Here is a 14,464-nt window from a genome sequence, read left to right as displayed (position 1 = left end):
AGGACCCAGGGGATGTGGAACAGCTTGAATCATTTCCCCAGCTCTGTGTCCTCCCCTCAGCTCTATTTTTTTTTTTTTTTTTTTTTTTTTTTTGTCCCCAACACCTTTGCTCAATACATCACCAGCTTCTTGGATTTCAATATTCTTTCTATCTCAAGGGCCTCCTCTGGAAAGGGCTCACTCTCCCTGATCCCATGACAGGACTGGGGGAGCCGTGAAAAGAGTGGCTTTGACCATGCCACAGGGACTCCTGCTTGAGAGAGAGAGAGAGAGTCAGGCCCACCCAGACAGGCTGCTGTAGCTTGCCCAGGACCAGTGCAAGGGACAGGTGAAAGGGTGGCAGAAGGGCAGGGTGGAGCTGTGGGCAAAGCCACAGGACAGCTGCCCAAGCAAAGCAGACTGCTGGTTACACTGAAGGACAGTCAATTCCCTATGGCTGGAGAGAACCCCAAATGTTTGGCATCTCAGCTGTCAGGCCCCAGAAAGGGCAGGGCTCTCCTTGGAGGACTCCAAGTCTCACATAAGCAGGGCCAGCCCAGCAGGGACCCCTGGGCCCCCACCTGGTTCCGGCACCAGGGCTTTGTGGGACATGGATGTGGTACTGAGCAGGGACAGCAGGGACATAAGCCTAGGACGGTCAGGACCAGGGGGAGGGCGGGGGCAGGGGCAGCTGGAAGGGCCTGGTCCGAGCAACATGTGAGAGTTGAGGAGTGAAATCCAGCAGATTCTCTGCCCACAACAGTGTGGGCGTGGAGAAGGCAAGGCAGAGGTGGTGGTGGAAGGATCTGTGTGGGCAGATGTGAGGACTGGCCCTCAGGAACTCTCCATCCACCTTCTGCCCCCAGGTGATGGGTGACAGGGACAGAAGGTGATTCTTCACTGAATATTCCTTGTACCTCCTTAGTTATGAGCCATTTTAATAACTACTTTTAACAAACTATTATTATTATTATATTAAAATTTTTTTTATGTTTGTTTATTTTTGAGACAGAAAGAGACAGGGCATGAACGGGGGAGGGTCAGAGAGAGAGAGGGAGACACAGAATCTGAAGCAGGCTTCAGGCTCTGAGCTGTCAGCACAGAGCCCAACGCGGGGCTTGAACTCACGAACCGCAAGATCATGACCTGAGCCGAAGTTGGACGCTTAACCGACTGAGCCACCCAGGCACCCCTATTATTACATTTTAAAGTAAATAGCTGAAGCCATGGAAAGGAGGGTTGCTCCCCCCGGTGCAAAACATCAGAGCACATCTTGGCCTGTCCAGAAGCTGGGAAGGTGGGCAAATGCTTCCTGGGTCCAGTTTTGCAGGAAGATCCAGAAAAGGCCACACTGGAAGCACAGATCAGCACCACAGGTCCCATGGGATACAGTGCCCCGGTGCTCAGCCACTGGGGGCTGCACCCAGGCCTGGGTCATTCAAGACCAGGGATCCTGAAAAGAGACACCCCAGTAGTCTTGCCAAAATTAGCAAATGAAAATACAGGATGCCCAGTTAAATTTGAATGTCAGATAAACAACAGAATGTTTAGTATAATTATGTCTCAAATATAGCATGGGACATACTTATACTAAAAATTTATTCATTGTTTATATGCCGTTCAAATGTAACTAGGCATTTGTATATTATGTGGCACTCCTACACTTCAGATATTGGCTGGAGAGGAAGAGCCACTCCTGCAATTGTTGTTTTGTTTTGTTTTCTGTTTATATTTTTAAAATTGTTAACACAAATTTCCACAGCCTTGCTAGCCTGTAACTGCAAATGAATTAACTTAAAAACAACCAATGTCCCTGGCCTGCCCATCTCCCAACACAAGACCTTGTCCCTCTGAGACTCCGCAGTGCCGGGGCACCCCAGAAGGTGCCAGGTTCTGCTCCTGTTTGAGTTCTGTGCCCACTGCCCCCCTACGCCACAGGAGGGCAGCGGTTGCCTGGCTGAGCGCTGTGCCTGAAACCCTGCCTCTGCGCCCTCTGCTGGTGAGCCCCAGATGGCAAGTGCGGGGGTGGGAGGATGCCCTAGGGCCCCGGGCCCCACGACCCAGGCAGTTGGGGGAGAGCTCCTCCGAGACTGGAGGAGGCCCCTTCTTCCACCTCTCACAGTCTGACAGCAGATGACCTCTCTAACTGCCCAGGCTCTGTCCTTCCTGCTTCATCTCCTCCCTCCACACCAGCTTTCTGGCTCTGTACACGGTACCTGAACAGGCAATGTTCAGCTGTGTCTCCTCTTGGTTCCCTCCATACCAAGGCTCAGCCTGGCTTTGTGCTAACCAGTAGCTCTTCCGAGTGCCAGGCAGGCCAGCTGTGGAAAAGCCCACAGTTACGGGTCACAGTCAGCCGCCCCTCCTGCCCTACCGCCCACACCATCCGGGTCCTCCCTTGCGCTGTCAGAGGAGCCTGAGTCCCTTGAAGCCCCCTGCTCTCGTCCCAGTAGATCCCCCCTGCTCTGCGGGGGATCCTTTTCAGAGAGGATGGCTTTTTCATCTTCTGTCTTCCCAACCAAGCAGGACTGGGTCTGTCTTGCTGGCTGCCAGATCCTAGCATCCGGCACAGAGCAGGCACAGATCAGAGTCAACAAATACTATGGAAAGGAAGGTTGGGCGGCTGTGGAGGGCATGAGGGGTCTCCCTGGGTCAAAGGCAACGAGTGATTTTTTTTTTAAATAAAGACACTTTATTTACAGGTAATACAAAATAAACCACAGGACAAACTACTATGCACGGGGAGGGATGGCCCCCACAATAACCCCCCTCCCCATCCCAGAATAACTTATGTAAAAAATTAAAAAGGCCCTAGAAGGAGGGAAGGGTGGGGCTGGAAGCACCTTTGCTGATTGGGGATTGGGGCCGGTGGTCCTCGGCCATCCTGTTCCAGGGCAGAGTAGACCCTGGCTTGCTCCCTTCTGAGTCCTGCCTGGGCCTAGCAAGGAGGGGACACACTGCGAGGACAGTTGGTGGCTGCTGCAGAGGCTCCCGGGCCAAGGACCCTGACTTCTGACTCTGAAGGGTTGGAATAAGTAGGTAGGTAAGTGGCTGCGGGGGCGGGCATGGGGTTGGGGTTATTGCAATGCTCCAGCTGACTTCCTCCTGGCCCTGGATGTGGGGGTGCACCGGATTCCAGGGAGCAGCTGTGTGGGGGCAGGAATGTGGGGTCTTCAAAGCGACGATGTTGTTGAATCTACCACCTCACGGCCGTTGCAAACGGTGGGGACAAACTGGGAGCCAGACCCTAGGAAAGGAAGTCAGAGATTGGGGCCAACCCTCAGGTCCTTCACAGAGGCAGGCAGCAGGGCAAGCAGGAGTGTAGAGGGAAGTTTCCCACCTTCACCCCTCCCTCTCCTATCCAGCCTCATCTAAGGATCTCTCCACCTCCAGCCAAGGAATCCCAGCAACCCAAGGAGTGGTCCCCATGTTGAGGAGCTGAGGCAGAGAGCGGGCTGCTTAGGGTGAATGCTGACCTTGGCCGAGGCTGGAGCTGGCCCTGGTGGCGGCACTGCTGAAGCGGCTGGTGGGTGCACGATGGCTAACCACGTTCTTCTGTGGCTGGAAAAGGATGATGTGCAGCTTGGGCGCAAAGAGACAGCCGAGCACCACAGAGCCGCTGAGGCTGACCGACACGCACATGGTGGTGGTCTGCACCTGGGATGGGTGAAGTCAAGGATGAGTCTGGCCCCATGACCCCTGTCAGGCTGCAGGGGTAGGGAGTAGGGGAGATGGTAAGCATCCAACACTGGGTCTTGGTCCATTTGCCAAGCCCCAAAGGATTTCTAGGAAGGTGGGCACAGTCCCAGTGTCAGCCTGTGAACCACCTTCCCAGGGAGATCAAAGTTCCAGCTGAGGGGGGTGAACATGCAGGGTTGCAGGAATGTATGTGTGCATCGGAGTGTGTCTGCCAGTGTGTGTATAAGTGTGTATCTGCATGCATATGCGTGCAGGTATGTGTGTGTGCATGAGTGTGTGTGTGTGCATGTGTGCATGTGTGGATACTGCGTGTGTGTGTGTCCAGGTTAGTCCTTAGCCAACTATGATTGGCATGCAAATGCAAATCATATGCAAATGCAGGCTGAGTCAGAGCAGATTCCCTCCCCAGCCCTGGCCTCCACCAACCAGGCAGGTGGCCCAGCAGGTGCAACAACAGCCAAACCCAGCCGCCCTGGCCCCCAGCACTGCCCACCATACCTCTGTCCTGGGGGAAAGGGCCTTTGCAGGGGCTCTTGTCTCGATTTTCCTGCTCCTTTAATTGTTAAGATTGTCAGTTCAGACCCTGCTCTACACTCCCAAGCTGAGTGACCTTAGGCAAGGGATTGAACCTCCCTGAGTCTCCGTTTCTTCGTCTGTAAAATGGGGAGAGCCACGGAGTTTACTCCAGAGTCGTGAGGATTCAACAAGATGATCCTCTTACTGTCTAGAGGACAGCTCATCTGTCACCTCTGCAGAGAGGCATTCCCTGACCACCCCCATTTAAAGCAGCCATGGCCCCCTAGAAGGTGAGGAGACCTATGAGACACTCAGTGCCAGTTGGAACTTTGCTTGGAAGCCACCAACTGGGGTACAGTTTCCACCTGCTTAAAACTCCCTCAACCCTATCCCCTAGATCTCCTACTGCTCTGTGCTTCAGCTTCTCTGCCTTTCCTGCTTTCATCTCTCAACCCCAGAGCTGCACAACTCCAGGGGCACTGTGCTACACTGCAAGGCTCCAAGAGGCATCAGAGCATGGTACCCTCTGAGGCCATGTGGCCTGATAGCCCACCATTCCCATTCCCACTTTCCACCCTCACCTCTGCCTATCTTGCACCAATTGTGCCTCCCCTCCTCAACAAGGGAGGTCAATGCACGCCCTCTGCTCCAATCGGCCTCTGTATTGACTGCCCTTCCCTACCTTCTCCATCCAACCTATTGAAACCTGCCTGTCTTGCAGAGCCCAGTTCAAGGACTCCTCTTCCAAGAAGCCCTCCATGATTCTCTCTCTCTCTCTCTCTCTCTCTCTCTCCACACACACACCACACACACACACACACACACCCCACATACACACCACACACACACCTCCCTCTTCTGTGCTCTCACTAGGACCTAAACAAGTCAACAACATTTCCTGACTTAGTTCTTTAGTTGATCCCCTGGTCACCCACCCACTAGCCCAGGAGCTACCCAAGAGCAGAAACCAAGTGTCCCCTTCTGCAGCCAACCCCTCCATGGAGCAGGGCAGAGCATCTGCCCATCTGGACATATTTCAGTCCATGCCTCTCCTCGAGCTTAGGGGGTGACATCTGAGTCCTGAAACCTCAGCTCTAACTCCTCCACCTCCTTGTCCATTGTCTTAGTCCCCACTCAACCTTCCCACCTTCCCCTGGGATCCAGTCCCAACTGGGCCACTGCAAGCTGGGTGAGCTTTCAGCCTATTGGAGCCTCAGAGTTATCAGAAGAGTAAATGAGACACCAGGAAACAAGAGGTCCAGGACCCACCCCCAACCCCACTGCCACTCTGTGGCAGGTGGCTCACCCGGTAGTCACTGGAGGTGACATAGAAGATGGGCAGGAAGGCCAGCCAGATGATGCAGGTGGTGTACATGGTAAAGCCTATGAATTTGGCCTCATTGAAGTTCTCGGGGCACTTGCGGGTTTTGAAGGCATAGAGCGTGCAGAGCGCGATGAGGAGCACGTTGTAGGCCAGTGAGCCCAGCATGCTTGCATCTCGATGGTTGCAGCGCAATGTCACCACCTCCCGCCGCTCCGGGGCTGTCTCCTTGCCGGTGCCCGGTGCCTCCACCACCAGCCAGGCAGCCACAATGAGCAGCTGGCCCGAGATAAGCGCCAGGCAGATGGCCACCTGTGAGGCAGGACTGATGAAGCGTGGCCGCTGGGCTCCCTCCCGGGCCCCACCGAAGATGCGCGCGATGCGGTTGGTCTTGGTGAGCAGAGCTGAGTAGCAGACAGAGAAGGCGGTGCCCAAACCAAGGCGCCGTAGGGTACACACAACCGTGGATGGCTTGGCAATGAAGATGAAGGTCATGCAGTAGCAGAGGAAGACACCGCCCAGCAGGATGTAGCAGAGCTCTCGGCCTGAGGCCTTAACCACTGGGGTGGCATTGTGCCGCACAAAGACACCCAGCACGAAGAGGGTGGCCAGGGCGCCTAGGCAGGCGATGGTGACTGGTCCCACGGCCCAAGCATCACCCCAGCGGATGTACTCCTGGGGCAGCTCAAAGCAGCCAGTCAGGCTGGCGTTGGGCCAGTAGCCCAGGCCACAGTCAGCACAAGTGAACTCGTCCAGCCGGTACTCGTAAGGCTGGCAGGGGATGCAGAGCCAGCAGCAGACCTCCCCTGGCTGCACACTCTTCACCTCATTCTGGAGACAGGGCTCACTGCAACGAGACGTGGGCAGGGGGCCGGCCAAGGGCGAGGCCCATGGGATGAGGCTGGTGTCCAGGGTCAGGCCTTCGGCCCAGTAGCCCACCTTCTGGTAGCGATAGCGCCCACTGCCTGCCCGCAGGTAGGTGAAGATGTTGTAGCGACCAATACCATCACCAAAGCGGTCGAAGCGGACTTCATTGTGTGTGTCAGCTGGGCGGAAGGGGGCTGGAATTGGGGAGGGAAGAGAAGGTTGGATTGGTGGGTAGTCTTGATGTGACCTCCACCCTCACCCTAACATGGAACCCAGACCCCGACCTGAGGCCACTCCTTGTCCTTCTGAGCCCCATCCCAACACTAAAGCTGGACTTAACCCCAGCCATTGTTCTAAATGAGAGGCTACAACAAATCTCAACTCTAAACTCCAAATAAAACCTCAACCTCAAGGCCCAGGCATCTCCACAGACCTAATGTCCACACCAACGCCCAACCATGACTCCCCAAAACCTAGCTTTATGCCTAGTCTCCAGTAACTTCCAACCCAGACCCCAGACCCTAGACCCCAACCTTATCACAACACACACTGCAGCCCTCCCCCCAGACTTAACACGGACACCCTCACACCTAAATTCAGCCTCAGGTCCAGTCCTGGTCCCACTTAATTCTCTTGATGACAAGTCAGCTCTCTCCCCTCTAGTCCTAATACTCACATCAGTGCTAGCTGAACCCCAACTTTAGATGCGCTCATCACGCAGCTCACAAGGCACTTCTCTTCCCCATCTCCCCTCACCTGGGAACCTCACATCTCCCAGCCAGGCTCAAGAGGAAGCAGGACCCCTGTCATCCCAGGTCCCAGTGAGAAGTTGGGGTTCATACTAGCAGATGATGTGCATAAGGCTCCATATGGTGAATGATGCAGCCTGGAGTCCCTTGCAGGTTCCATGCAACCCCTGCTCCTTCAAGTCAGCCTCAAAGTCCTCAGAATCCAACTCGAGCCCTCCAATAAATCCTACCTAGCTCAGTGGGCTGAATTGAGCCTTGCTCTGATGGCAACCTCATGCACCCGAGTCCAATCCTAACTCCTCCCCTGATTCTCCCACAACTCTGAATATAAATCTCATTGGAATTATTATTCATCTTAACCCTGGGCCAGTAGGCTTTGGGGGCCCTGGCACTGCTCCCCACTCCCTCCCTCCCACTGCTCCTACAGTGATGCTTCCTGAAGCACAGTGATGATTCTGAGGCATTCGTTTTTCGTAAAGCTGGAACGTTTATTAAAATAAATTTTGGTATGAAGAGACTGTGGCCACCTTGAATAGAAAAATCAAGATGAGGAATAGAATTTTCCCAGAAAATAGAGTGCCACCTGATGCTCACTCTCAACCCACCCTTATTCTGACTCCCACTGATGTTTTGCTGCCTGAGAATGGGCTCGAGGGCCCCCAGTCCCTACTCTCCGCATGATAAAGAGGCAGGAGGGAGAGAGAGAGCAAGGTTCAAATAGGAACTAGAGACCCTCAGTGCAGGACGAGGCCAGAAAGTGAAACCTCAGCCCTGGCTCCAGTTGGAGTCCCCTCTGTCTAGCCATCCTTGTCCTGGATCACATCCCAGCCCTCCCCCACCCCAGGGTGACTCCCTCACTTGCTGTAGGCTACGTTTTCTTAGTCAGGTAATGGAACCTGAAGACCCGATCCCTCTTGCCTGCTGAAGGCCAGAAAACTGCTGGACACTAGCCAGCCCCATTACCATCAAACTTGACATTGAGCACGAAGTCCTTGTAGAGGCGGCGCCCGTTGACAGGCCGCATTGCATCGCAGAGGTGTGTGGTGTTGGGGCAGAGGGCTCGGTGCATGTTGTGCAGTGCATGGGCCATGGCATACACTGCGTTGACCACAAACATGATCTTGGACTCTTGCTCAAAGGGCACGGAGCGCAGCGAGTGGGCTGCACAATCTCGCCGCCGGAAGCTACAGCCAAACCTCTGCTCCCAAAACTCACGGAACCAGGGGTTCCGGCTGTTGTTCCAAGGGTCCAGGCTCTGGAAGTAAGAGGCAAAGTCGCTGATGGGATAGGAGGCCAGCTCGATAGTGATGGCGCCCTCAGCGGCCCCCTCGCTGCCGGCCACCACGCTCTCCAGGGCACCCCAGCCATCACTGGCCACCCAGGTGAAGCTGGCGTTGAGACGCCGGGTGGCCGCGAGGAGCTCGCGTGCGTCCTCGGAGCGGGTGAACAGGACAGCCACACGGGCACTGGGCTTCTGCAGTAGGGCTCGCACCACGCCTTCGAAAGCTGCGCGGCTCATGGCACGGCCCACCTTCTCCGAGGTGGCCACACAGATGTTGCGGGCACGGGCCTCCAGCTCAAAGGCTTCGATGCCTGTCTCACCATAGTCACCCTCGGATGCCACAGTGGACACATATGTCCAGTTGAAGAAGCGGAGAATCTCGGCCATGGCCTTGGCTTGGAAGAAGTCGGGGGGCACAGTGCGGGCAAAGTAGTCATAGCGGGACTTGTCGCTCAGCTTGGCACTGGTGGAGGCATAGCTGATCTGTGGAATCTGAAATAGCCGCAGGAGGTTGGCCACCTGGGGGACCAGTAGAGAGGGCCAAGATCAGAGATCAGGTCAAACTCGAAAGACAAATGTGTTCCTCACAGCTACTCGACCTTGGGATCAAGTGTCTGTGTAGTCAGCCCTGAGGTCTGCTTCTCCCCAAAGACCCATACCCTGTCTTGATGTGTCTTCCCTCTGGGGGTAGGGAGTGTTCCACTCCTTCCCAAGGGCTGGGAGAGAGAAGACCTAGGGCTGAGGCACCTGGCTCCGGAGCCACACCAGGACCCCTCTACTGTCCCCCTTCAGATGCAGAGCAGTAGCAAAAGTAGGGAAGGGAGGGCCCAAAGCTTGGGCTGGGAGAGGTTGGTACTTGGCTGCACAGGGCAGGGGGCAGGGCACTAGCTGGGATGCTCAGGGCTCTTGGGCTCTCTACCTATTTGGGGCAGGTAACCTTTCCCCAGAGTCCATCCTGATGGAATGATGGAGAAAGAAGGAAAAGGCTTCCTCAGGAAAGGAGACCCAGATCTTGGCTGCCATCGGATGGCTGAACTTGAAATAAACAAGGCTTCCTGCTTACCGCTGACCACCTGGCAGGCCATCTCCTACCCTTGGGTCCCTAGGACCTGCCCGCTAGAGTGGGAGACAGACAAGGACATGGTGGGATGGGTAGGTGAGAGCAGGACAAGGCCCAGGTTCCACACGTGGGAGGTAGGTCCTGCCTTTGCACCTGGGACACAGGCTCTTACTCTGACAGTCTCAATGCCTTCTCCTCTCGTACTTTCTGCCTCTGTGTCCCTGGGCAAGTTAGCAAACCTCCCTGAGCCTCGGTTTCTCATTCCTGCCTGATGAGGCTGCTGAGGAGGGAAAAATGAAAATACATGTGAGGTCACAGTGCCGGGCAAAAGGAAGACGATAGGGGTTTGGGCAGGAGAGATGGGGCTGAAATGAGGAGGAATTATTAACAGGCAGGTTCAGCCTAAGATGAAGGGCTGGGCCTTGTTTTGACTCAGACAAGGAAAAAGCAGACCAATGTTGAAGTGTGGGCCCTGGTACAGGAGGCAGGCAGCTTGGGGTGGGAGGAAAGTAACTGGACTAGAGATGAATGCATGGAGCCCTAAGAACTGTGGAGAGGGTGGATGCTGGGAAAGCACCCTGGAGGCCCCTGAAAGCATCAGCAGGTGGGATGTGGCAGATGTGGGTGCCAGCACAGCCATACCTGTCCAAGTTGCTACTGGCCACCTCCAGCAGCTGGGACTAGCAGAACAGGTAACTCACTTCCTGCAGTAAGAGGATGAGGAGGCCTCCCCCATCCCAGGTCAGAAGCTGCCTCCACAGTTCAGACTCCTGCTTCATTTCTCCTGATTAAGTGTGCCAGGTCAGGGGTCCTGGCCCTGCCTCTGACTGCAGTGCCCTTAGCTGGCCTTGTAAAGGAAGCTGAAGCCCCAGCCAAGGCCCTCTGTGCAAATCCTAATCCTGATCCCAGTTCTGGCCTCATCTTCCGGCAACCTATTCTGGGCACCAGGCAGGTAAGTGTCCGGGCAAGAGGTGGGACCCAGTCAGGGAGGGGGAGGGTCCCACATGGGCTAAAGCAGCCACGCATGCCCACGGATATCAGCTGGGCCAGTCTGTGAGAAAGCAGGAGGGAGGGTCTCATTCCCTTACCTTCCCACCCCTGCAAATCCTGTCCCCCCAAAGACCCTAAGGGACCCTCCCCCCACTTCACCCATTCTGCTTCTCTTCCTCCGGGGGCCCCATCCCTGTTTCTCTTCTCTGGGATGCTCCTGGCTTCTATCTTTCACCCCTTTCTAGTCCATGGAGAGGTGATCTGACAGAGCTGGAGGCCCTTGGCTGTGAGCTCTAGGTGAATGTCTCCACTTTGCCAGTGCCTGCCACTCTTCAAGCCTCAGTTTCCTCATCTGTAAAATGGGTTAATAACAATAGCAGTTAATATTGATTATGCCTCTGACACAAGCTTTGCATGTATTACCTCATTAAATTTCCACCGCAACCTTAAGAGTGGCAAGTGTTATGAGTCCTGTTCTGTAAGGAGGAAACTGAGGCACAGAAGAGAGAAATAGCACCCAGTGTCACATAGTATGTCTGGGAGCCAGGATTCACACCTGGGGTTCTGATCCAAGAGGCCTGGCTATTAAGCTTCTTAGGACTCTTTAACATCAGCTGTGTGTGTGTATGTGATGCAAGTGGGATGTTTTCCTTATACAATTTCTAAAAGTCAGCCTGCATCATGTGACAGGGGCACTTTCTTGGTATTCTGTAAAAAGCTACTTAAAGGAAGCTCCTCGCCCCCCTTCTAATACATGGCAGCCTAGAGCCCCTGCTCAAAGGGAATTCTGGGCCCCTGCCTCTGGCCTCCCTCCCCAGTCCCCATTTGGGCAGCCCCACATACCTGAATGGAGACGTCGCTGTAGGAGCCGCCAATGACACCAGTGATGGCAGTGGGAGCATCACCGTGGGTGGCATAAGAGCCGTCGGGGCAGATGTGGCGTGAGCCATCGGCACCACGGCTAAGTGAGGCACGCACGAAGTCGAGTGCCTGCTCCAGGGCATGTGTGTCCTTGGAGCAGCTGTCGAGTATGTGCGCGCCCAGGCGCACACCCGGCAGCAGGCGTGGGTCACGGTTGATGCGGTCCAGTGCAAAAAGCATGGCCTCCAGGCGTTGGATGCCACGATGCTCATTGACAGGCCCACACTCCTCTGCCGGGCCGCCCTTCTGGTGTACCGGGAACAGCCCACCCAGGACCAGGTCCCCCTCCAGGGTCAGCACCTTCTTGGCGGGGCCCTCAGCCACAGTGCCCCATAGCAGAAGCAGTGCCAGGAGCCCAAGCAGTGATCCCATTGTCCCAAAGGGGATGGATGGGTCCAGCAGACCTGGGCCTCCAGAGGATGAGGGTAGAAGCAGCAAAGGCAAAGAAAGGAGAAAACAGGGACCAGGAAAGGACAGGCAGGAAGAGAGATAAGAAGGGGCCCAGCTCCTGCAGAGAAAGAGACAGACAGACAAACAGGGAGAGGTGGAACCCGAGAGTGGCTACCCCTTCTGACTCTGCCGTCCCCAATTCCCTCACCTAGGGACTTTCCTAGGGAGCCAGGGAGAGGTGGTATCACTGACTAAGCTGAGAAGCTCCTGAGACACCCATTGACCTGTTTCTCAGCCTTGCCCTCATCTGGGTCTTTAGATGGCCTCTGTGCCCATTCCATACTCAGCAGAGAGGGAGGGAGGCAGAGAGTAGAGGCCCAGACATAAGTTAGGAGAACTCAGCTAACTCCAATCCTGCTGTGAATCAAAGAGTGTCCAAGACCTTGCACAAATCTCCCAGGACCCCAGAGTCAACACCTTTGCATCAGGAGCCAGGTTAGAGTATAAACTTAGGGGTCCAATCTCTATCTTGAATCTTGCATTCCCAGAAATGAGCCATTGTGCCTGAGAAACCACCACAGAAGAGGGAAGGAAAAATCTCCGAAGGGTAGTCTCCAACTCCTAGAGAGCCTGGAACCCAGGGTGAGCACCCAAGGGTCCTAGCCTCTAGTTCTTAAAAAGCCATCCCCAGAGCCCCTGACTGAGGATGTAATAGAGACTCTAGACCCTGGAAGTTTGACAGCAAGGTGGAGAGGTTGGCCCCAGGGAGGGAAACTGAAGTGGCCACAGGTCTTAAGTCAACAGGAAAAGTCAATGTGAGCATATGTGTGTGTCCAGGGACAGGGTCAGTTCATCTAGTCAAAATCTCAAAATTGCTCAAGGTGAGACTTTTGGGCACCTCAGCTCTGCATAGAATGCCGTTTGAGACTTTATGCCCCTGTGTTTTCTTCAGCTCAGAACCAAGCATCAGAACCATCTCAGAACCATCTCTAATCTCCTTATCCTCATCCTTTCCCTATCCTGTCCACCCTGGCCCTGGCCCTCAGGGACCCCTCCTTCCCTCTTCCACTCTGCACTTCATCATTTGTGCCCCAGCTACCCTCCCAGATGCCCACCCCACACAGGCTCTCACAATCACGCAGGCTTGGGAAGGCTAGGAGAAGGAAACTGAGGCTGAATAAGGTTAGCCACTAGTTCAAGGACCCCATGTCCTGGCACAGAGACTGGGGTTCTTCACTTTGCCCCTCAGCTCCCCAGGGTTAACCTCCCACTGGTGCCAGGGCAAGGAGACTGGGATCCTGTGGGTACCGGGAAAGCAGCAGTTCAACCAGGCAACCAGGAGAGAGAGGCAAGCATGAAGACCAACACAGATGAGGAAAGGACCCAGATGGGGGCTAAGGTCCAAACGGGTCAAAACCACAAGCCTCCCACAGGGGCGGCCAGGACCCAAATTCAGACAGAGACAATACCCTGAAGGGAGATAGAATCCCAGAGGCGGGCAGCCAGGGGGCCTGGGCAAGGAGTGATTGAGACCCGCAGGCTGACACAAAGATAGAGGCACAGACAGAAAGACAGACCAAAGGATGTAAGGAGAGGAGGAACGAAGGAGCGTGATTCAGGGCGTGCGTTCTCTGGGGAAGAAAGGCGGGACGCCTGGGGTTGTCTTCCCGCTTCCCAGAGCTCCTGGCGAGCTCTGGCTGGACGCCCCGGCCCGAGGGCCCCAGAACTCGAGGGCCCGCGGGACGCTGGGACATGGGGTCAGGCTCTATAAGGTCGGCGGCGGCCGCGGCACCACGGGCTTACCCTACCTGGCGCGCCCGACTCCGGCGCGGAGAGAAACGGAGAGGAGCCGGGGGCGCAGGGTTCCAGCTCTCGCTCACTAGCTCGCTCTCTCGGCAGCTCTGCGCTCTCCGTCCGCTCGCTCGCCCGGCCGCTTTCAATCGCGGCCCGCCCCGCCCCTGGCCCCGGCCCGCCCCCAGCCCCTCCTCCGTTCCTCCCCACTCCGGATCTCCCGCTCCCAACCCGGCCTCCGCCTCCCTCCAGACTCCTGCACCGCTCCTTGCCCTGCGCCTCCCGCTTCTGTTCTTCGCGGGGCTTTCGTCCCGGAGCTGTCCACCGCGTGGTGCTGAATCCTCGGGCGCTCCTGCTATGCGCAGGAGCAGGTGCCTGCCTATCTGCCCCCTCTACCCCGCGGTCAGACTGCATCCCACAGAGCAGCGGGCACGGGACAAGGGACACGGGGCTGGTAAGGTCACTGAGCCCCAGGAGGTGCGCACAATGTTATGGCGTTCCATCTTTGAGAGCGGAGGGGCTAGCCGTAGGGTCCAAAGGTGCCATTGGGAGATAGGTAAGGGGGCATGTGGGAGATAGGTAGAGAGCTTAGCCTGCTGCGACGAGTCTTTCCCTGTCCTCACATCCATTCTCTCCATCCACAGACTGCAGTTCAGTCCACATGCCAGGCCTGGGGTAGGGGCATATGTCTTTGGCCCCACGTGAGAGCTGGGGCCTGAGTCACTAGAGGAAGAGATGGGGGGGCGGTCAGAGGAGAATGGGGCCTCCTCTTCCTGCAGATGACCTTTAAAGCTGCTATCCGCCCCCTATACACACCCCGCCCTGACCTCCTCCCCCACCAACCTCCACTAATCCCCACCCTCATATACAAATATTTATGGCAAAGATACATCAACCTG

At 55.8% G+C, this 14,464-nt stretch overlaps 1 protein-coding gene across 8 annotated transcripts; it reads right to left on the bottom strand.

The window, feature by feature from the left end:
- Nucleotides 1-2,654: 2,654 nt before the first annotated feature.
- Nucleotides 2,655-14,376, bottom strand: GRM2 (glutamate metabotropic receptor 2). 8 transcript variants are annotated; one of them, XR_002071877.2, is made up of 6 exons: nucleotides 11,307-13,739; nucleotides 8,095-8,932; nucleotides 5,501-6,576; nucleotides 4,177-4,231; nucleotides 3,456-3,636; nucleotides 2,655-3,226 (listed from the first exon to the last, which is right to left on the bottom strand). XR_002071877.2 is itself a non-coding variant. In XM_053896783.1 (6 exons), exons 2-6 carry the CDS (start codon nucleotides 11,754-11,756, stop codon nucleotides 3,153-3,155), a joined length of 2,619 nt encoding a protein of 872 aa, XP_053752758.1. In that variant the 5' UTR covers nucleotides 11,757-11,892; nucleotides 13,797-14,376; the 3' UTR covers nucleotides 2,655-3,152. The 8 variants fall into 8 exon arrangements, 6 of the variants coding, with proteins under 6 accessions (XP_053752758.1, XP_053752757.1, XP_019272555.1 ...); XM_053896783.1 differs by lacking the exon at nucleotides 4,177-4,231 and adding an exon at nucleotides 13,797-14,376 and having other exon boundaries at nucleotides 11,307-11,892; XM_053896782.1 differs by lacking the exon at nucleotides 4,177-4,231 and having other exon boundaries at nucleotides 11,307-11,892; nucleotides 13,583-13,733.
- Nucleotides 14,377-14,464: the final 88 nt, after the last annotated feature.

This window comes from Panthera pardus, unplaced genomic scaffold (genome assembly GCF_024362965.1).
Source record: "Panthera pardus isolate Hobbes unplaced genomic scaffold, ASM2436296v1 HiC_scaffold_8, whole genome shotgun sequence".
Classification (NCBI taxonomy): Eukaryota; Metazoa; Chordata; class Mammalia; order Carnivora; family Felidae; genus Panthera; species Panthera pardus.
This window is presented reverse-complemented; position numbering and strand designations above follow the sequence as displayed.

What these genes read in the sequence shown, in the direction of transcription:
- GRM2 (XM_053896783.1), bottom strand. Translation starts at nt 11,756, where the DNA reads ATGGGATCACTGCTTGGGCTCCTGGCACTGCTTCTGCTATGGGGCACT. An exon ending in GCTCAATGTCAAGTTTGATG is followed by an intron (nt 6,577 to 8,094) that starts GTAATGGGGCTG and finishes CCCCAATTCCAG; the next exon opens with CCCCCTTCCGCCCAGCTGAC. An exon ending in TCACCTCCAGTGACTACCGG is followed by an intron (nt 3,637 to 5,500) that starts GTGAGCCACCTG and finishes CACCCATCCCAG; the next exon opens with GTGCAGACCACCACCATGTG.